Source organism: Musca autumnalis, unplaced genomic scaffold, assembly GCF_047663935.1.
Source record: "Musca autumnalis isolate F117 unplaced genomic scaffold, ASM4766393v1 scaffold_3, whole genome shotgun sequence".
NCBI classification, from domain to species: Eukaryota; Metazoa; Arthropoda; class Insecta; order Diptera; family Muscidae; genus Musca; species Musca autumnalis.
The window spans coordinates 47,252,754-47,276,557 of record NW_027411866.1 but is presented as its reverse complement, the minus strand read 5'-3'; the positions used below and the strand labels follow the sequence as shown (position 1 = coordinate 47,276,557).

Sequence of the window (23,804 nt, the reverse complement as noted above, 5' to 3'; positions counted from 1 at the left end):
TTTCCTTTTAATACTTGGATTGGGATTTATTTCACCTTTCCAGTTTCTTATTAGCTATTGCTAGAAAGCGGTACGAACGATCAACAAAGACTGGCCTTAAAATGTCGAAGGCAATAACAAAGGGCGAGAACTGTCATAAAAATGCCAGTGGTGCCATATGCAAAGGTTCGCGTACGCAGTGGAAGTGCCTAAAGCTAGGTTTACAGTTAGATATATATATTTACAATCTAAAACTAGTCGACTTACAAGATGTATTTATGAGACAAAAACCCCATGCGGGTTATTTGAAACAACAGGAACAGATTCACAAGAGGGTGATTCAATCAGCTTATTCAATTCAGGAACCAATGATTGATCATTAGCAAAGGAAGGATCAGTCCGTGAACAGGTGATTTGTGAAAAATGAAGAAAATACAGGATGATATATGCAGAAAGCGCTAAGAGAAAGAGAATGCGAGATGACGTATTGTTTGTGGACAAGTACAACGGCTGAAGAGGGTGATCACATAGAATTGTTATTGCAAAAATGGTATCACAATTTGTTGTTGCGAATGTGGTAAACGATTTGTTGTTGCAAAAACTATGCACAAAGCAAAGCACAAAATATCAAAGTTTTTCTTTATTTTTTTGCTTTGCTCAAAATGAAACGATTATGAAATGATTATTCGAATGTTTCGATATGTGAACACTATGCTATGTTGGTTATTGCGTTAATATAATGTTTATCTATCATAGGAAGGTGAATAATTGAGAATTAACGAGGAGCGATTGAAAAAACGTCCGTATTGCAAAGTTTTCGTACAAATGAGTACACATTTCCAAAACCATATCCTTGTATCGACCCAACTTCTCAACTTTAATTTTCATTCCAAATGTCAAGCTTTTAGCTCGATCAGTTGATATAATTTCAAATGTTACCAAATTTAGTACAAAAACTACGTCCATATCTCAATCCTACATTCCAACAGTAATCCTAATTTCTAATTTAAGGTTTCCAACTCTATCCGTTCACCCAAATCCGTATTGTACCAAACTTAGTACAATTTAGTACTTTTCGTACACATAAGTACAAATTTCCAAAACTACCTCCATATCTCAATCTTATACTCTAACAGTAATCTTAAATCCAAATTTCAGGATTTAATTTCTATACGTTTACCCAAATCCAAGTTGTGCACAATTTAGTACACATAATTACGAATTTCCAAAACTACATTCATATCTCAATTCTACACTTCAACAGGAATCTTAATTCCAAATTGCAGGTTTCCAGCTCTACCCGTTCACCAAAATCCACATTGTACCACATTTAGTACCACACATATGCACGAATTTTCAAAACTGTTTCCTTATCTCAATCATACGCTCCAACAGTAATATTAAATTCCAATGTCATGTTTATAGCTCTATCCGTTCATCCGAATCAAAATTGTACCAAATTTGGTACCATTTATTACTTTTAGTAGACATAAGTAAGCAATTCCAAAATCATTTTCTTATATCAGCACCACTTCCCAACCTTGATTCCCATACCAAATTTCAAGATTCTAGCTATAGCCGTTCAAAATATACAATTGGTACAAAACTTAGTAACTTTAAGTACATTTCGTACACTTATAGGTCGAATTTTCAAAAACCCTTTGGTACACCTTTCTAACTCTCCATCAGTAACCCTCATTCCGAATTTCAGAATTCTAGCTCTTTCCGTTTTCCGAATACAAAGGGTACCATATTTAGTACCTTTTAGTACTTTTCGTACCGTTCCAGTTCGAATTTCCAAAAACCAAGCCTTATCTGACCTATTCGGACCAAGAGAGACCCGCACCCAAAATTTCAAGATTCCAGCTCCAGCCGTTTAGCCTGGGCGTTGATTATCAGTCAGTCAGTCAGTGAGTCAGCCATTATTACTCAACCCTTTTATAAGTATAGACTTGCAAATGCCCGCTACTTCGTATGCGAAAGGGCATAAAATATATATGAACAATATTTAATATGGAAGTGGTGAACACTGACGATTCTGTTGTACTAAAACCTATTTTTAATACCAACATTTAATCGATTTAATTCCTTTAATTCCAAAAAACATATCTGCCGTATTGCACAGCTACCATATTTTTTATTTCGGATTTCCAAAACTACAACCTCATATCACAGACATACACCAACAGCGACTCATATTGCAAATTTCAGACTTGACTTCTGGTTTTACTCCTTCACTTACACAGAATTTCCTCCCAACAACAATAACGCACATTCACAATTCAAGCTTCTGGCTTCAGCGGTTTCGCCAAGAACCCGAATTGGTTCGTAAAATTTTCAGAATATATCCCCATATAACGGTACCCCACGACTTAGTGTATTTTAAAAATAGAACAAATCTATACTGTCCCATTTTCATTACATTTGGACCTTGAATACTCAGAGGATATAAAAGCTTAATTTAAAAAATGTCTACTTCAATCCACTTTTATTAGAAGAGGTATTTTGAAGACTTAGAGTATTTTGAAGATGTTATGCACATTTTCCAACCGAACTCCGAACTTTATCTCAAAGTTCAGAGTGATCTTCATAACAAATATTTTTCCATTTCGTAATTTTTGTCCAAATTATATTATCCAAGCTTTGTTCCTACACCCAACACCAATATTAGTACCATTTAGTACTTTTCGTTCCCCTATAAAAGGTATTTCGATGCCTTACTTCTTCAACCTCGTATCTTAAAAAAGGCAATTTTGACTTTTTTGTATCAAACGATAGCTATTTTTGTGTTTTATTACCGCAACCACTTATTATCTCAATATCTTGTCGCGGTTCTCTAAATATTAATAAAATATATTCTCGTATCTCATTCACTCCTATTTTCATAACTGCCTCAAACTCGTATCTTAATACCTGATCAATAATGTTTGACTGACAATCAATGCCCAGGTGAAACGACGGAACCTAGGATCTTGAAATTTGGGGTGAGAGTTAGTCTTGGGGCGTAGGTGGTCGATTTAGCTGGGTTTTTGAAAATTCGTAGTAGAAGGGTTACGAAAAGTAGTTAAATGTACTAAAATTTTTACCATTTGTTTGACTTACTGATAACACTGTGACACAAAATGGAGGTTAAAATCTGGGGCAAAGATAATTCCTTTTGGAGATGAAAGCACGAACGACAGATCCGGCGTAATGAAGTTTCTGCTGAAGACCGTGTAAGGCATCTGAAATTAGCGTTATATCTTTGTTAACTGTCGCTCAGAAAATTTTCGTTACGACTCTCATTGACAACTAATCGATTTTGTCTCGTTTTCATAGTTCTTTAGTGCCTTAACTAAATTTAAATGAAAGGTGCTTACACCTGGGAAGTTTTTGCGGTTTCTGAAACTACAATGTTCATAGATGAGAAAAAAAAAACAAAAAAATCGCCGGAGGGATATTCAAATAAACCGAGGTCAAAATTCACATTTTTAGGGCTTTTGCTTGGAAACCGCAAGCCTTATCGAAATGGTACTAACATGCACAAAAAATTTTACCTTTCGTATTACGCGAACGAGAAGAGCTAGAATTCTGAGCGAAAATTGGGACAGGGACAGAGCGCAAAATACATAGTTGTATTAAAATGTTTTTGGAAATTAGAACAATAAGTTTACGACAATTACTAAAATTTATTAAAAGTGTTCAATTTGGTATTTTGTGAACGAATAAAGTCAAAATCTTCAAAATTGTTATCCTAATATCGGTTGAGGTATTTGTTTATGTACAACTTTTAAGTGAAGTTGAAATACTAAGGAAATGTAAGCCGGCAGTACACTGAGGGGATTTGTCACCCCTGAAAATTTTGATGCTCTGGTCAGGGATTGATCCGCCGACAATCTGAGTGCAAGGCAGGCGTGCATACCACTGCACCACTGTGGTTCCCAATGCCTATGCAATAGTTACCATAAAAGCAGGCAGTCTTTATGGTGGTAAGTGGACGATAAAAGTGGAACAATGGCATTTATTATATACGTTACTGATTGTGTGTATCGGATGTATCAAAAGATAAACCGTTTTTTGTCCCTGTTAAAAAGTTGTATTTTTTAACATACGAGGTTGAGGAAGTTAGGCATCGATTTCTCACTTTATCCGTTTACACAATACCAAAACGGTTTTGGTACCAACATGTTACCAAATTTTGGTATACATAATTAAACGTTTCAAAACTTACTTTCTTATATTCAACATATATCCCATCCGCAATTCACTTTTCCAGCTTTATATGTTCCCCTGAAACAAATTATAGTACTATTTAGTACTTTTTGTATAAATAAGTACGAATTTTTAAAACCTACTCCCTACCTCCACTCTAAACAACAATTGCTAATCTAATACCGAATTAAATTTAAAAATTCCAGTTCTGCCCCTTTACAAAATCACAAATTGTACAAAATTCTGTACCATATAGCAAATACCAAAATGTACCAAATTTTGTACCATTTACCACTTATCGTACACGACTTTCCAAAAGCTACTTGCATACCTCAGTTCTTTCGTTCACCTAAATCCAAATTATAGCCAATGTACTTTAATTTAGCACTTTTTCATAAGTACGAATTTCCAAAGTAACCGCAATCCAACACTCCAACAGTAATTTGTTCACGCAAATACAAATTGTATCGAATTTAGTACCATTTAGTACTGCGTCGTCCACATTAGTATGATTTTCTAAAGTTAAATCCATATCTCAATTCTACATTCTAACAGTAATCTTAATTCCAAGTTTCACGATTCCAGCTCTATCTTCACCCAAATCCAAATCATACTAAACTCACTACCATTTAGGACTTTTCGACTATTGGTACATCTTTCTTACTCTTTATCAGTGACCCTTATACCAAATTTCAGCACTATTCGTTAATTCAAATTCAAATTGTACTATAATTAGTACTTTTCGTACACTTTTATTTCGAATTTCCAAAAACCTGTCTTTGTTACTCTCCACCAGTGACCCTTATTCAAAATTCCAAGATTCCTGCTCTACCCGTTCACCCGAATCCAAATTGTACTAAATTTAGTACCATTTAGTACTTTTGTTAATCTCCATCAGTAACTCTCATTCCAAATTTCAGGATTCCAGCTCAATCCGTTCACCCAAATCCAAATTGTACTAAATTGAGTACCATTTAGTACTTTTCGTACACTAATAGGTAGACATTCCAAAAACCTTTCATTGTTACTTTTCATCAGTGACCTTCATTCGAAATTTCAGTATTCCAGCTCTATCTGTTCACCCAAATCCAAATTGTACTCAATTTAGTAGTTTTCGTGCACTTACAGTTCGAATTTCCAAAAACTTTTCTTTGTTACTCTCCATCAGTGACCCTCATTCCAAATTTCAGGATTCCAGCTCAATCCGTTCACCCAAATCCAAATTGTACTAAATTTAGTACCATTTAGTACTTTTCGTACACTTATAGTTCGAATTTCCAAAAACCTTTCTTTGTTACTCTTCATTAGTAACTCCCATTCCAAATTTCAGGATTCCAGCTCTATCCGTTCACCCAAATCCAATTTGTACTAAATTTAGTACCATTTAGTACTTTTCGTACACTTATAGTTCGAATTTCAAAAACCTTTCTTTGCTACTCCATATCAGTGACCTCTCATTCCAAATTTCAGGATTCCAGCTCTACCCGTTAACCCGAATCCAAATTGTAGTAAATTTAGTACTTTTGATATTCTCCATCAGTAACCCTCATTCCAAATTTCAGGATTCCAGCTCAATCCGTTCACCGAAATCCAAATTGTACTAAATGTAAATAGGTCGACCTTCAAAAAAGCTTTCATTGTTACTTTTCATCAGTGACCTTCATTCCAAATTTCAAACTCTATCCGTTCACCCAAATCGCAATTGTACTAAATTTAGTACTTTGCGTGCACTTACAGTTCGTATTTCCAAAAACTTGTCATTGTTACTCTCCATCAGTGGCCCTCATTCCAAATTTCAGGGTTCTAGCTCTACGCGTTCGCGTAATACAAAGGGTACCATATTTAGTACCTTTTGGTACTTTTCGTACCCTTCTAGTTCGAATTTCCAAAAACCCAGCCTTATCTCACCCCTACACACCAACAGCAACCTACACCCAAAATTTCAAGTTTCTAGCTTCAGCCGTTTCGTCTGGGCGTTGATGAATCAGTGAGTCAGTCAGTCAGTCACTCACCTCACTACTCTTTTTTATATATAGGGGGAATTCCAAGTGAAATCGGACAGTTCGGAGAAAAGTAATTTTTGATTTCAATTGTTTTTGGTTCAATTAATGCTCCTAGCCAACAGAACATTTTAGTATATTTTAAAATTTTTTTTTTGACCAACGGTACAGAGATATCGCCTATTGAAATTATCACATTTTTAAAGAACTATGTCCAAATAAATACTCATAACTTATTTAATATTGGTCCAAATGGGACCATATTTTTTTTGAATTGTTTGTTTTTTCATCAGCTATCGAAAGAAATACTTAAAAGAGAAATGCACAGTGGGCTTCAATGCAATTTTCGGGATTTAATATTTAAAATCAATTTTTAAATATGATTGTACCCTTCGATTTTTTCAAAAAAATTATATGTTAAACTACGTTCAATTACAAAAATTTTAAGCTCTAAATCGTAATGGGATGCGAATAAATACTATTTTTTCTGAATTTTTTAAAATTTGTCGATACAATTTTTCCTTAATACCTTTGTCCAAAATTTGTATTTCCTGTATTTTTGAAGCTAAGAGTACATATTTATCATTATATGTTATATATTTATCATAAAAAATAGAAAAAAAATGCACAGTGGGCTTTAATGGAATTTTCGCTGATGCATTTTCAAAATCGAAAAATGACGCAGTTTTTAAGATGTTTGAGATAAATTCATAAATATAAAATCAAAACAAATATTTATAAATGAAACTTTTAATTTTTTTAATAAAATAATACATTTTAGACAAAGGTATAAAGGAAAAATTAAATTGACAAATTTTAAAAAATTCAGAAAAAATAGTATTTATTCGCATCCCATTACGATTTAGAGCTTAAAATTTTTGTAATTGAACGTAGTTTAACATATAATTTTTTTGAAAAAATCGAAGGGTACAATCGTATTTAAAAATTGATTTTAAATATTAAATCCCGAAAATTGCATTGAAGCCCACTGTGCATTTCTCTTTTAAGTATTTCTTTCGATAGCTGATGAAAAAACAAACAATTCAAAAAAAAGATGGTCCGATTTGGACCAATATTAAAGATATATATATGTCCTGTTTTATTTGTTAAAGAAATGTGATACAAAATAATATGAACATATCATAACAAATAAAGTTCATGTAGAACATAGGGCGGTAACAAATTCTCTCCATCTTCTTCTATCGTTAGCGATACTTTTGACTTGATTCCATGTCTTGTTGAGGGCTTCGTATTCTCTCTTAACGCATCTGATCCACGTCATTCGGGGTCGACCTGGTCTTCGGTGTCCCTGAGGATTCCACTGCAAAGCTGACTTCGTGATGTCATTATCGGGACGCCTTAAAATGTGTCCAATCCAAGTCCATTTTCGTTTCTTGATTTCCTCCTCGACTGGGATATTATTTGTAATAGTGAGCAGCTCATTAGTTGATATTACATTCGGCCAGTATATGTGGAGGATACGTTTAAGGCAGCCATTTATGAACGTTTGGAGCTTTTTCATATTCGACTGGGTGGTACCCCACGTTGATGAGCCATATAGCAACACTGATTTCACGCTGCTGTCGAAAATGCGTAATTTTGTTTTGCGACTAATGTTATTAGATCGCCATGTTTTATGTAGGGTTTGGAAAGCTGCTCTGGCTTTGTTTATACGGGCCACAATGTCGTCTTCAGAGCCACCATGTGCAGATATGACGCTTCCGAGGTAGCAAAATGTATTGACGTCTTCGATGTTAATGCCATTAACGGTTAGTGGTGTTGTAACACTGGTCCCGATTCGCATAAGTTTCGTCTTTTTATACCCTCAGCCTTTAGGCTAAAGAGGGTATTTACACTTTGATACGACCAAAAATGTGCCTCATCGAAATAATGGTTTTAGACCCCAAGTATGTTTGTACGATATCCGTTTCAGACAATTTTGAGTAGATCTAGCAATGTCCGTCCGTCTGTCTGTCTGTCCGTCTGTCTGTCTGTCTGTCTGGCTGGCTGGTGCGCACGATAACTCTCGAACGGATCAATCGATTCGGTTCAAAATTTGGGTATCGAAATATTTTGTCCAGATTTGATTTAAGTTCGAAGATGGGCCATATAGGTCCACTCCTTCAGGTACCTCCCCCACAAAAGTTCCAAAATGTTCGGAAAATTTGTGGGCACGATAACTCTTGAAGGAAGTAACCGATTTGGTCCATACTTTGCACATCATGAAATTTCTACGAGGCTTAGAAGAGGTTTCAATATGGACTTAATCGGCCCACTGCTTCGGGTACCTCCCACACAAAATTTCGGATAAGTTCAGTTTAGCACCTGCTCTCGAATCGCTTTGATTTTGGTTGCAACAACTTGTATTCATTGCCCCCCATACGACGGTACAAGTTTCATCAGGGGCAAGTCCATACTTCCTGAGAAAATAGCCTGAAAGATGCAAAATGCCCCTATGGCACCGTGTGTAGTGGATAGAGCGCAAGATAACTCTCGAACGGATCTGCCGATTGGGTCCAAAATTTTTCCTTCGTAATATTTTGTCCAAACATAGTTTAAGTTCGAAGATAAACCATATCGGTCCACTCCTTCAGGTGCCTCCCCCACAAAAGTTAAAAAATGTTCGGAAAAATTGTGCACAGGATAATTCTTGAAGGGAGTGACCGATGTAATCCATACTTTGCAAATCCCAAAATATCTACCAGATATAGATCAGGTTCGAATATGGACTATATTTGTTTACTCCTTCTGGTACCTCTCACACAAAATTTCGGATAAGTTCACTTTAAGACCTGCTCTCGTATCAGTTTGATTTTTGTTGAAGCGATTTGCATTCGCTACCTCCATTACGACGGTAAAAGTTTTTTCAGGGGCAAGTCCATATTTCTTAGGATAACAGCCCAAAAGGTGTAAAAAAATCTCTATGTCACCATATGTGGCTGTCGGAGAGCACGAAAACTCTCGAACTGTTCAACAGATTTTGTCCAACATTTGGTCTTCGTCATATTATATCCAAACTTAATTTCATGGGGCAATACCGGTCCACAACTTCCAGTACTTCTCCCCAATATTTAAAAAATGTCACTAAAATGCTAGGTCGATATTACTTGAATGGGGCAACCAATTTGGTCCAAACTTTGGATCTTCAAATATTTTGTCAAAATTTAGTTTAACTTCTAAAATGGCCCATATCGTTCCTCCCTATAGGTACCTCCCCCAGAAAGGTTCAACATTTATGTCTTAGTGCAGTTAATTCCTAATCCAAATTTTTGTCTGCATGTTCAAATGTCCAAAAAGGGCCACAAAATTCTGAAGAAACCTTAAATACATTCGCTCTGTCCGTAGGTGAAAGTTTCACTTCACATTGGCTGAGGGTATATATCTGTCGGCAAAGCCGACTGACACTTTTTTACTTGTTTATGTTAATTTTGAGGCCTATACTAGATGCATTGATAATAAGCCTATTTAGTATTTTTTGGATGTCTTCAAAACGGTGGGCCATGAGACAAATATCATCGGCATAGTCAATATCGTTTAGGCGATTGTTGAGGTTCCACTGTATGCCACATGGGGCCTCGCTGTTTGTTTTGTTCATAACAAAGTCCAGCATTAACAGGAATAACGTTGGTGACAAAATGCATCCCTGTTTAACTCCGGCTGTAGTCATAAAGGGTGAACTTTCTGCTGTATTAAAACGCACACGGCATGTCGAATTTCTGTAGAGTTCACGAATGAGGAGTATTATTTTGTCCGGAATACCATTTAGGGAAAGGATTTCCCACAGTGCATCACGTGATATGGTGTCGAATGCTCTTTCAAAGTCGACGAAAAGTAAGTAGAGATGTGCATTGTACTCCTTTGATTGCTCGATGATAATTCGAAGTGTGTTGATATGGTCGGCGCAAGATCTGCCGGTGCGAAACCCTGCCTGTTCGCATCGCAGTATTGATTCCACAGCTGGGCGTATCCGGTTTAGCAGTAGCGATGCCATGAGTTTTGCAATAGAAGTAAATTAAATATTAAAGAAGTTATGAGTATTTATTTGGACATAGTTCTTTAAAAATGTGATAATTTCAATAGGCGATATCTCTGTACCGTTGGTCAAAAAAAATTTTAAAATATACTAAAATGTTCTGTTGGCTAGGAGCATTAATTGAACCAAAAACAATTGAAATCAAAAATTACTTTTCTCCGAACTGTCCGATTTCACTTGGAATTCCCCATAGATAGATGATGTTTTTAGGATTACAGTATAAATGTGTGTTTTCACATTTGTAAATTTTTGAAATATGGTGTTCGAACCTTAAGGTGGATGTTGCTGGATATGATTTCTCTGAGTTGTTAGATCGTACACACCGTATAAAGTAAAAAACGCGGATGGTCTGCCGTAGATTTAAGCTCCACACATAAAACTAAACAACGTAGAATGGTTAAAATGGCAAGCAGGAACGCCTGTGTGGTTTACTGTTTGGTTTACTGTTTATATATCCTGGTACATATTTAGTCGATCTGGGAACTCTCCTAATCGAGATATCCTGTAGATAGTATTTATTGTAATAGATACCGATCCATCCTCGCGAATTAAAAATCTCATTAAACCCCTTAGTTTCCAGATATTCCCGGTTTGAGACCTATAGGACATTGTTTACATCTAATATAATCTGGTAGACCCTTGGTCGATACGTTAACCAACCTAGTAAGAATATTCTGTGCCTCATATTGTTGATACTTGTTACCAGTTAATCCTTGTCAAGAATAAAATTCATAAAATGTCTTGATTTTTTCAAACGTTTTTGTAGAAAATTTAAGCCAAATACTTAAATATGCCAAATCGTGAAATTATAAAAAAACGGGTATACCAAAACATGGACCTCTATCGGCCATGGACCTACATACGCAAGATGTTTAATATCACCAAAGAACAAAAAATGTCATATAACAGCGAATTTACTTTGAAAATATAGACAAAATCTTGAAATTAATAAAAAACTGGAAGTACAGTTAGGGGGGGTCTATACCTAAAACTGGACCAATCCTGACGATTTTTGGGGAAAATTATCTTCTATTCACTACGAGTTTGCGGTAAAATTTTCGATTTAATGGGTTTAGAGGTGAGGCATATTGTAACCCTTTGCCTCTCAACGCCCTCTCTCGCCAACAAACCGACAATTGCCGCAAGGAAAATTGCCTAATGTAAATATGAACAAATTTATAAGGATTTTTTTGTAAAAAAAAAATAGTAGATTTTTGCAGATTCGGGTACATACCATATGTTTTAATAAGAGGGTGGGCTATGCCGGTAATTGTGTGCAAGGAGGAAATGTTCTCACCTAGTGAAAACGGACTTTGTTTATATCTGCATTTAGATCTCATTAGGCCAGATTTATGGCTGTGGCAGAATATCTGCTCTGAAGAGTATCAATGACATAACAATGTTCTATTACTCAGTTCTTTACGTCATTATCTCAAGAAGTAAGGACTTTCCCCCGGAAAAAACGTGTATCGTCGTAATGAAGAAGGCGAATACAAGTTGTTACAACAAAAACCTACGGGATTAGAAGGTCAAATTTGGATCGATTTGGCTGATCCGTTGTAGGGTTATCGTGCGCTTCAGCCACTACACATAGTGCCATAGTGGTTTTTACAGATTTCAGGCAATTTTCTCAGGAAGTATGGTCTTGCCCGAATACAATTTGTTAAAAAGCAGAGAGCAGGCATTTAGCTGCTCTTTTCTAAAATGTTGTGCTGGCGGTACTCGAAGGAATGGACCTATATAATCCATATCCAAACCTGATCTATGTCCCGTAGAGTTATAACGATATGAAAAGTATGGACCATATCGTTTACTGCGCACAATTCTTCCGAATATTTTTGAACTTTTGTGGTGGTCCTAAACTGAACATTTCCGAAATTTTAGGACCACAACAAATTTCGAAAATATTTGGAAGAATTGTGCCCAGTGCGAGTGGACCGATAGAAGCCATATTAAAAAAGGCAAAAATTGTGTGACACGTTAAGCATGCTAGAAGATTTTTATGAGGTGCAAATGGTTCATACCTACGCATGAGGAGTCATTCAAAGTGTTCCTGGCAATAAGCGGTGATAAAACTAAGCTGGTGGTATAAACAAGAAAGACTTTCAGTAGATAAGTTTTAAAATTTAAACAATAATATAAACCAACTTCACAATTTTTTTTACGTTTTTACCCTGAGGATAAGCATATTTCATAAAAATATTCCCCTCAAAAAAATATTGCAAGGAAACCATTCACCTTTCTCAATCATCTTTTCTTTATTCAGTCTAAAATATATTTGTATTAATACTTAAAAGTTAACACCCACTCTATCCACCGCCATCATGAAGTTGTTATACTTTGTGTCACCTCCTCGACAGCGTCATCACCATCATCCATACTGACCATTTGTAAATCATCTACGAAATTCGTTAAAGGCAATTCAGCGTCCGTAGGAATATCACCACTCGAATTCGATTCTGACAGTTCAGATGCTGGCAATTCCACAGCATCATCTACATCAGGAGTTGTTCTACCCTGAGCTAAGAAAATTGAATTTGAAGGATTTCCGGTAATGGGTAAACCAGTAGGAAAACCATTTTGTATATTGACGGGACACATGCAGGGTACAAATTGTACATTGGCCTCTGTGGATGCAGAGGGACTGGGAGATGCTCCTGAATTATTGTCCTCTTGTAGATTACTTGGTGCTTTATAAATTGAATATTCAGGATAAGGATAGATGGGACGATTATAGTTAATGTTGAAGTGATTGGTGTACACTTTGCGATTGAAAGCGGGATAGGCAGTTTCAATGTTAACAACAGCATCGGTTTTAATGAAAGCTGAAGCTGAGGATCCATCACTTCTAGCAACGGATTCAGGTGTGCTCGATGTACTTGTGGGGGATGTGGTTGTTGTTGTTGGCTCTGGAGTTGTGGTGGTAGTAGTTGTACTTTTTGTGGTTGTTGGTTTTGGTGTAGTAGTTGTTGTTGTCGTCGTCGTTGTAGTTGAAGTAGTGGCGGTTGTATCCTTCTTGGCAGCTGGTATTTGATTTACCTCTTTCCATGTTCTAACCCCGTTAGGATAACTTCTCAATGGCTTTTCTTCCGTTTTTATTTCATTGCCATTATCTGCACTTATTGGTACTGCCAGACCACCTGCACCAGCTCCCACTGCTGGTTGCAGTAGCGACAACATTGGATTAAAATATGGATTATTAGCCAAGGCAGCATAGTTTGTCACATAATCCGTTGAACTCATTAAGGGAAATGGTAAGGGATTCCCAGCCATGGGCTGATAGGTATAGGTTCGAAAATATGTCAGCGGTATTTGCTTCATTACTGGAGCCGGTGTGGAGGTTGGTTCACTGGAACAAGGTTTAGAAGATCTAGATTAAATTGTGTCGACGTGGTATGTCTTGGTTTGAAAAACTCTACTTACGTTGTACTGGAACGCCACCAGAAAGCATTTATCGGACCGATTGTGGAGAGAAGAAGTAGCTGTAATGAAATATTGGAAGCATTAAATTATTTTTAAATATATCCAATTATGAAAAATGCATATTTTAATATCCAAGATGATGTCTGACTTAAATTCGAACATCAATGACTCAAAGTTTTAGGCAAATAATTCGTGAAGAACTTGGTGGAAGCCGATGAAATGAACTACTCGGCTGAAGTATTTTCTCTCGAAACTATGCTATATTTCTCTGCGACGGAATGATCCTGACTGAATCTGGTCAGCCGATCAAGTCCCAAGAAACCATATTGGTAATATTGTGTGAATTGAAAACACTCATCGAACGTGTCCTGCTTGATCTACGAAGCATTAATATATTCCAATTACTTCCTTAGTATAGTACAACAGGTAGCTACCGAGCATACCTAATTGCTAGATGAGAGAAACTCTCATTTCGTTTGTCTTATTGGACACACCAAGAAATCCATGGAACGACGAGGAGTGCCTTGCCACTAACTAGGATAATAATGCGATATACAGGCCTAACCTACAATCATTCGCAAAACGTACCACACGAGGCAGGTATCGGAAGAAAAGGATGGAGAGAGATGCCTTCCAGCTAGAAAATAATCACTATAGACCAGATCTTCTGCATCCTAAAGAAGACTAAAGAGAAAAAGATCGAAAATCCACACAAATTTCAAATTGGTTTAAATATTGACATATACATTAAGCCGTGGCGATTTTTATGGAAGGAAAAACACCTTGTTGGGGCCTTCGCGTTTCTGATTCTTGGGAAGCCTCCCGATTTTGGCTTGGAGTTTTTATCCACAAGGCCAAAACTGCATGTAGGGGCGTTCCAATGGTTTTGGAAATATTAAGAAATTCTTAATTATTGTCTTGTCTACAATCCTTGTCTCAGTGTTAGATTGAAAATCTCAACGGTTTGGCTGTTATATGCCAAAATATAAAAAACGTGCATAAAAAACTTTAAAATCGGGAGGCTCGATTTTCACCGTAGACAGTAGGTCTAGTGGTCTTTCTTGCTCAGTACAATCCCAGGAATCAGAAACGGGAAGAGCCCAATAAGATGATCAATCGCCCCACCTTAGTATACATATTTTCACCTAGTTTCACATTTAAGTGAATTAATACTTTGTCATTCCGTTTGTAAAACATCGAAACATTCGACGGACGCCCTATAAGGTACATCTCAAAAAAATCCCGTGTCGAGAAAAACGCGTTTTAAGTCGGTAATTGAAATTTGATTTCCCAACTTAGAAAATTATTACACAAAAAATAAAATAAGTAGTTCGATAATATTTTGCAAACAGCTAGCCAGATATCGGTGTTAATATTTCCGTGCAAGATCAAGCATGATTTTAAGTGTTTTATGCTTCATAAACTAAAAAACTTATTTTGTTTAATTATGCCAAACCCGTAGTAAATGCGCTGTAACTCGATGTGTTATAGAGATATCAGCATGATAATTTGACACAAGATAAAGTAGAGAAAAAATAGAAATTGCTAACTCAGAAAACGCAGTTTTTGAATTATGCCACGCTTTGAGTAAATGGGCGATATATTCTTGCGTCCCTCTTTTGAAATCAAGATACAGCTCGCAATATTTAAGATAGAGCTTTATAATTTGCTGCAGAAGTTTTTATTACTCCCAGGATATTTGGAATTGAAAATGGGCTATATCGGTTCACGTTTTGATATAGCCCCCATTGAACTGTATCCCCGATATTCTGTATTTTCAGAATATTAGTATCATTGGCTGCAATTTAGTATTTAGTCTTTCGTGGGGCTACAAAACTTTCGTCCAGAACGGTACCGCCCGATTTTCAGTATTTCCATTTTTAATTCGAAGAAAAATCAGAAAACAAAAATAAATCGAGATTAACGGCACATTTTAGGAGTTTTTAAAATATCAGGATTTTGCAAAAATCGGCAAGTCCTATTGAAATGGGTAAAGAAAATATGTTGTAGCTGTGAAAGTTCTCTACAAGGTTGGCCTTTATGATGTTTTCCTAGGTTTTACCATTTTTGAAATATAGACGTTCAGGTCACATTTTTAGTGTTTTTTTAGGTTTCCACGATTTTGCTTGAAAACGGCAAGCCTTATCGAAATGGGACTAGATATAGAAGTTCAAATTGGGACATTGCACTGACTCGATCGCTGCTTATAAAACAATGTCAGTGCAATGCACCAATTTTAACTTCTACGAGGGCAGTTCGGAAACTTCTTAGCCTAGCACAAAAAGCGCGGTATAAACAGAAAAAAGTTAAGTGTTTTGGAAACTTCCATCTCTGTTATGACCACATGTTAAATTTTGTTTCGATCTGGCAACTCCTTCATATAGAAACAAGTGTTCAAAAAAGACGCATCCGCAATTTTTTTACAATGGAAAAATTAGAAATGCGTGCTGTCATTAAATATTTACATAAAAAAGGTTTATCGGGACAAGAAATTCATAATGATATGGTGAATGTGTTAGGTGAAAGTGGTCCTTCATATGCAACAGTAAAAAATTGGGTTGCTGAATTTAAACGTGGTCGTACAAGCATTGAAGATGAACCACGTAGTGGACGTCCAAAAACAGCAACAACAACAGAAATTTTAGCCAAAGTGCATGATGTGGTATTAAATGATCGACGAATAAAAGTGCGTGAAATTGCTAATATCATGGGCATCTCAAATGATCGAGTCCATTTAATTTTGCATGAAGAGCTACAGATGAAAAAGCTTTCTGCAAGATGGGTGCCGCATTTGTTAACAGTCGATCAAAAACGCATAAGAATGAACATTTTTCAAGCTTGGATCGTTTTAAGCAAAATAAAATGGATTTTAAGCGCCGTTTCATAACTGTTGATGAGACATGCATCCACCACTATACTCCAGAGACAAAAGAACAATGCACTGAAGGTGGAGGAAGTGCCCCAAAGAAGGCAAAAACAATTCAATCGGCTGGTAAGGTTATGGTAACGGTTTTTTGGGACTTCAAAGGTATTTTATTGATTGACTATCTGCAAAAGGGTAAAACAATAAATTCAGAGTACTATTGCAACCTTTTGGATCAATTAAATCTACAAACTTACAACACAAAAAAAAAATAATTTTTCATCAAGACAACGCACCAGCGCACAAGAGTGTTTTAACAATGGCTAAAATCAACGAATTAAAGTACGATTTGCTTGACCACCCACCATATTCTCCTGATTTAGCTCCCAGTGACTTTTACTTGTTCCCAAATCTAAAAAAATTCCTTGCTGGCAAGCGTTTTACCTCAAATGAAGATGCAATTACAGTTGTAAACCACTATTTTGAAGACCTAGAGGAAAACCATTTTAATCAAGGGATAGAATTGCTAGAAAAATAGAATTGCTATATTGAAAATTAAAAATATTTTTGAAAAACTAACTATTCTCTTTCATTGATAGGCTAAGAAGTTTCCGAACCGCTCTCGTATATCTCAAAAATGGTAAAACACACGGAAAAACAAGTGAGAAAATATTAGTCAGCTGTACTGACGGAGATATATCCTCAGTCTCTGACCAAACAAGAAGCAAAAAATAATTATATGCCGGATGTAAAATACCTTAATTTGATTCACGAGCGTGCAGGCTTATACCAAAAATTTGTAGTAAAAGAACTTCTGATTCATAGAGAACTCGAAATATTAAACTAAGTTTTGAAGAATTTTTTTTAAAAAGTTCGAGAGTTATCTTTCCACTTTAGTATGTGCAGGCTGTTTTTTGAGCTTTTGGACCATTATTAGATCAGTAATCAGCAATACCGCAGCAGCGGGTTCTTTCGTACTGAATTGACCATAGTGTTTCGGCTGTCGGCTGCCAACCCAGCATTAAACCTATGATTCTACGTAGGTTTCTATGCTGCTACAATAACAACAACCGTAGTAATAGGGATCGTGAAAACAACGTTCTGCAAAAAAATTCATATAGATCCGAGAAGAGTACTCAAATTATATAGTTATTCCACAAATATCTCTCATATAAGTGAGTGCACCCCCATTCATATTAGCTCAATAATATGGGACCTACTGTTTATTGCCGAGTCCGAACGGCGTGTCTTAAGACACCACTTGTAGAAAAGTTTTACGTGGCTGAGGGGTATTTTGCCACCGTTGAAATTGTTGATGTTGCCTGGCCTGTGAATCGAACACACGTGCGTGGCTGGTGTGCATACCATTGCACCAAGGTGGCACCCAAATAGCACGCTTTTCACATTCTGTGAGGGAGTTATGATATTTTCTACTTTCACTATAAGGTTTTGCTTTAGGTATACCCCTTATAGAACCTTAGGTACTCGCATTGGAAAAAAACGTTGAATTTTTCTCCAAATAAGTTTTTTGCCCATTCCGACCCCTAAATATTATCCGACCAGCACCAAAATAAATAGGGTTCTTCCCCTCGTGAACCCCCATCAACAGCCAACATTTGATAACGATCCGATCAAAATTGCGACCTGTAGCTTGAATACAAGGTTTAGATGGACAGACGGACGGGTATAATCATAAAGGTAAATATTGTAGAAAATGTTTGCAGCTACAATTTCAATAGGACATAAAATCTTGAAAACCTAAATAATCATAAAAACTTGACCTTTGACCCCGATTTATTATGAAATTCCTCCGGCGATATTTTATACCCTACATAAGTTGGTTTTGGCCCTATTATAAGTTTTGGTTTTGGCCAAAAAGTTTCTAACGCATCGAAATAATGGTCGTAGACCCACACTAATATATACCAATATGAATGTCTCGACGAGCTATGTCTGATTTTGGAGATGGTTGGATAATAGTCGGGGGTCGGAATGTGCTCAAAAGCTATTTAGAGAAAAAGTCAACATTTTATTTCAAAGCGAATATCTCCACTTCTATTATGGGTATATCAAAATCAAAACCTGACAATGAAAGCAGAAAATATCACCTTTCTAACGATGTAAAGTAGGTTGTCGTAGGTCGTCAATGAACGAAGATAACACAATAGTTCCATATAAAACCCAAATGTTTATTTTTGCGATTTTAATTATAATGACGAATATCATAGCTATGGTTGGAGACTTTCCAAAAGCAAAGTCTGACTATGCACGCAGAAAATCTTATCCCCTAACGGAGATATCGCAAAAGTCGGCAATACATCCCATTTTTTCTTAAATCAGGCTAAAGGTCGCAATTTTCATCGGATCGTCACGAAATTATGGTGGTTAATGGGGGTCCCGGAGGGATGTCGTAGATGGTCAAACAACGAATATATCGCAATAGTCGCTAATGAAAACCAACTTTTCATTTTTGCGATTATAATTATAATCACGAATATCACAGCATTGGTTAGGGACCTTCCAAAATCAAAGCCTGACTATGAAAGTAAAAAATCCCATATTTACATGATGCAAAATAGGTTGGCGTAGGTGGCCAAATAACGGAGATATCGCAATAATCGGTAATACTTCCCATTTTTCCATTGTTTTTAATCACGCTACAAGTCGCAATTCTGATCGGATCGTCACGAAATTTTGAGGATTAATGGTGATGGGTTGATTCTGGTGATGGATAATATTCAGGGGTGGGAATGGACAAAAACCTTCAATGAAAAAAGACAAGGTTTCTTTTACACATTAGGTGGCGTAGGTGGTCAAACAACGAGGATATCGCAAAAGTGCGTAATGCATCCCATTTTTTCAGGTCGCAATTTTGATCGGATCATCGCGAAATGTTGGTGGTAAATGGGCTATTGAGTTTCATGATGGTTGCTTTATATTCAGAGTCGGAATGGGCAAATATCAACGGTTTATTCTTATGCAAATATCTCCGTTGCTAGTAGGGATATTCCAAAAGGAAAGCCTGTCAATGGAAGAAGAAAATATCACTTTTACAATAATGAAGGATAGGTTGGAGTACATTTCAACGTTCAGTAATATGCAAAAAGCTCCGCTTCTAGTAGGGGTATTCCTAAAGCAAAGCCTGCCAATAGAAGAAGAAACGTTCACCTTTACAAAGGCAACATATTTGTAGTCACGCTACAGGTCACAATTTTGATCGGATCGTCACGAAATTGAAAGCTGATGGGGGTCCCAGAGAGGAAGAAGGCTATTGATTTTGGCGATGGCCAGATAATGTACAGGCTTTGGAATGTTCAACTATGAAAATATCCCCGGCAGGGTTATTCCAAAAGCAAAGTCTGTCAAGGGAAGAAGCAAAGTTTACTTTTAAAAAGATGCAATGTAGGTTGGCGTAACATTTTTTACTTGAATTGTAATGACGAATATCCCAGCTTTGGGTAGGTGCATTTCAACAAACGAACAATCATGACATTCTGATGTTCTTATTGATCCCAATTGTGTTACCAATGTGGTCAAATTCTTGATATATAACTAAAGACGCTCAGATATTCCTATTTATATTTATGATTTTTAAGACTTAGTCTTATCGGGCTATAAGGTCTTCGTAATCAATGAAAATAAAGACTATTTATTTCATTTTTCTATCCGACGTTTCGTTGGGATTTTCCAACATCTTCAGGGATAATTTTATTAATCTGGCAACGACATAGAATATACGTACAATAATTAATTTTCATATTTTTACATTCAACGTTTCCTAGCATTAAGAATATGTATACTTACAAATAATCTCTCGTCAGTTTTACATCAAATTTAAATTAATTGTAGGTTATAAAAAAAACGACACAACAAATAAAATAAATAAATGCAAAAATAATTAAAATATAGATGTAAATATCACAGTAGTCTTAATGCTAAAATCACAGAAGTTAAAAAATACGACTAAAATATTGCTAACGTGTATATTGCATTGGTATTATCCTTATCTTCTTTTCTATTTATTGCACATTCCATTTTCTGCTGAATTCGTAGGCTCTCTATTGTATATCGTTTATTTTCTGTTCTCTCTTTGTCTAGTATTTTCACGTTGTCAAGATCTGCTTTGTGCTTATTCTCTATGCAATGCTGCGCCAAAGCAATTTTATTTCCAATGCGGATATCTGAGTTGGCATTAATGATAAAATATCAGAGTTATTAAAAACTGCACTAAGCTATCCCAATTTTAATATTTCGAAGTATTTTTATTGACAAATACCTCTTTTTCTCTTCTGCCCAGCTTGGAATCAGTACCAAGTACATTGTCGACAGTATTCAGATATAAAATTATTAATTATTTATTTATTTTTATTAATTATGTTTACCATTGATAAGCTTATGCACAGGGGTAGTGGTGTAGAGTATCACATAGGCAGCCCCGTCCCGACTATAGCCTTTTCTCACTTGTTTTTTTTTTATACCTTCAACATTTATGCTAACGAGGGTATATAAACTTTCATACGGGCAAAATGTGCCTCATCGAAATAATGGTTTTAGACCCCAAGTATGCTTGGACGAAATGTGTTTCAGACAATTTGGAGTTGATTTAGCAATGTCCGTCCGTCTGTCTGTCTGTCTGGCTGGCTGGTGCGCACGATAACTCTCGAACGGAGCAACCGATTCAAAATTTGGGTTTCGTAATATTTTGCCCAAACTTAGTTTAAGTTCGAAGATGGGTTATATCGGTCCACTCCTTCCGGTACCTCCCCCACAAAAGTTCGAAAATGTTCGGAAAATTTGTGCGCACGATAACTCTTGAAAGGGAGTAACCGATTTGGCCCACGCTTTATGAAGCACACTTAGATGAAGTTTAAATATGGACTCAATCGGTCCACTCCTTCGGGTACCTCCCACACAAAATTTCGGAAAAGTTTAGTTTAGGACCTGCTCTCGAATCACTTTGATTTTTGTTGAAGCGATTTGCATTTTCTACCCCCATTACGACGGTAAAAGTTTTTTTCAGGAGCAGGTCCATATTTCTTTGGAAAACATCCCGAAATGTGTAAAAAGCCCTATGTCACCATATGTGGCTCTCGAACTGTTCCACCGATTTGGTGCAACATTTGGTCTTCGTCATATTTTATCCAAACTTAGTTTCATGGGGCAATACCGGTCCACAACTTCCGGTACTTCTCCCCAATATATAAAAAATGTCACTAAAATGTTAGGACGATATCACTTGAATGGTACAACCAATTTGGTCCAAACTTTGGATCTCCTAATATTTTGCCAAATTTAGTTTAACTTCTAAAATGGCCCATATCGGTCCTCCCTTAGGGTACCTCCCCCAAAAAAGTTCAACATTTGTGTTAATTCCTAATCCACATTTTTGTCGGCAAGTTCAAATATTGAAAAAGGCCCACAAAATTCTGAAGAGACGCTAAATACATTCTATCTGTCCGTAGATGAAAGTCTCAATTCACATTGGCTGAGGGTATACCTCTGTCGGCAAAGCCGACTGACACTTTTTTTACTTGTTTTTTTTCTTATTTTTTCATCTTTGAACATTGTAGTATCAGAATCTGCAAAAACTTCCCAGGTGTAAGCACTTTTCATTTAAAGAACTGCATTTAACAGAACTTCTGGAAAAGTACTAGGGGTGCAGAAAAACAACAAAACGTTGATTCACACAGCCGACATGCACGCTTCCCAGGCTTGGCAACATCAAACTTTCAACGGTGGCAAAAATACACCTCAGAGTAATGTTCCCGACATTTCCCGAGTATTTCCGCCACTTAAAACATCTCTACAAGTGATGTCTTTAGAAACACTGCTCGTACCCGGAAATAAGCTGTAGGTCCCATTTCATTGAGCCAATACGAATCGGTGTGAACTCATTGATATGAGAGAAGTCTCCTTTATAATGATTCGTTGAAGAAACTGTTTGGAATAAGGCGAATGGAAGAGCAAAGAGGTAAAGAGCCTACAAGCTGCAAATTGAGAGCAAAGGCCGCATTGATTACTCCAGCAAAACCTGGTACCAAAACCATCCACCCATCCAAGTAAAAGAGTAAAACGGAAGCGGCTGCAATGATAATAATGCAGCATAATGCTTTGTCATAAGCTCAAAGCGATCGTCCTAGAAAGCAGCAACGGCGTAACACTAGCCTTCCGCTGGGGGCATTGAAATCGAAACTCCACGTCAGTCAGGAATCCGCAAGGATATCTATCTAGGGAAGTTTAGCATGCACTGTAACTGCAAACACCCTGAGAGCTTTGTATGCCAGGCCGTCCCATAGTTTTGCTAGAGAGGACAAAAATCGAAAATCTGATTTTGAATATCCGAATCTGAACCGGCAAAAGGCAGGCATTGTAGTTCGACTGCAGCAAATGTTCGAAGAGAAAGGTCAACCAACATTCAAGTTCATCTGTGCTGAATCACATGTTGCAGCGAACTGATGAACTTGGGTGTTAGGCGTTCTTCGCGTTATCATGGATGATAAGCTCCATAAGTGGTATAAATTATCAAGCATCGATTACTTCTTTGTGCAGGATTTAATGAGCAATTACGCTCAACTAAAAGCCGCCTTCTTTAATGGAAAAACTGCGATTAACGAAACAGGCAGCTGGAGAAACGACATGAAGTTTCTCTTCCTCATCACAATACAACTACTACATCTTGTAGTTGGATACATATGTGTATTATTCGATAATCTATAAACATCTTTGTAGTTGTGATTTATTGAGAATCCTTTAACCGATTAATAACAAAAATACCATCATATACAACAATTCAACATTTCTATTCCTTAAATTCGTAATTTTTTTCTTTTGAAAATTTGAACACTTCTCGAAGAGTAGGCCAATTTGTATTGTAGACGAAATTTTTAAAGACGATAGGTGTATTGTAATGCATAACTTGATTCTGATTTATAAAATCTTTTTAAAACTTTTAAATTTAGATTTTTTAAATATTTCAGTTTTTTATCGTTAAGACGCAATAAATGTTTGTTTCTTAAAACTCTTGTTTATTCAATTCGTAATGTACGCTTTATATGATTTGTTTATAATTATTCACTAAATATGAATCACTCAACTTATTTGTATATGAATATTATGTTCAACGTTTATATCCTTTATTTTCTTTTTACAACATATGTTTCAATTGAATTTCACGTACCACTAAATATTTCATAATTTTATTATGCATTATTTATTATCCTTGGTTTTATTGTCCTCCAAAATTTGATTATGTTTATTTCTCTTTGTTGTTAATTTCGTTCTTAAGCACGTTCGTTAGTTCTTTACACAATAACTG

The 23,804-nt window shown here is 36.3% G+C and overlaps 1 protein-coding gene across 2 annotated transcripts; it reads right to left on the bottom strand.

Moving 5' to 3' along the window:
- Positions 1-12,439: 12,439 nt before the first annotated feature.
- Positions 12,440-23,804, bottom strand: LOC141397927 (uncharacterized). Of its 2 annotated transcripts, none has more exons than XM_073974873.1 (3): positions 23,667-23,804; positions 13,627-13,685; positions 12,440-13,552 (listed from the first exon to the last, which is right to left on the bottom strand). In XM_073974873.1, the coding sequence occupies exons 1-3, from the start codon at positions 23,694-23,696 to the stop codon at positions 12,526-12,528; spliced, it is 1,116 nt and encodes a 371-aa protein (XP_073830974.1). In that variant the 5' UTR covers positions 23,697-23,804; the 3' UTR covers positions 12,440-12,525. The 2 variants fall into 2 exon arrangements, with proteins under 2 accessions (XP_073830974.1, XP_073830973.1); XM_073974872.1 differs by having other exon boundaries at positions 12,461-13,573.

Bases quoted from the DNA above. Each gene is read 5' to 3' on its own strand.
- LOC141397927 (XM_073974872.1), bottom strand. From the start codon at position 23,696: ATGCATAATAAAATTATGAAATATTTAGTG. The intron at 13,686-23,666 runs GTACGTGAAATT...ATTTCATTACAG, and splicing joins AAATTATGAAATATTTAGTG to CTACTTCTTCTCTCCACAAT. The intron at 13,574-13,626 runs GTAAGTAGAGTT...AATTTAATCTAG, and splicing joins TGGTGGCGTTCCAGTACAAC to ATCTTCTAAACCTTGTTCCA.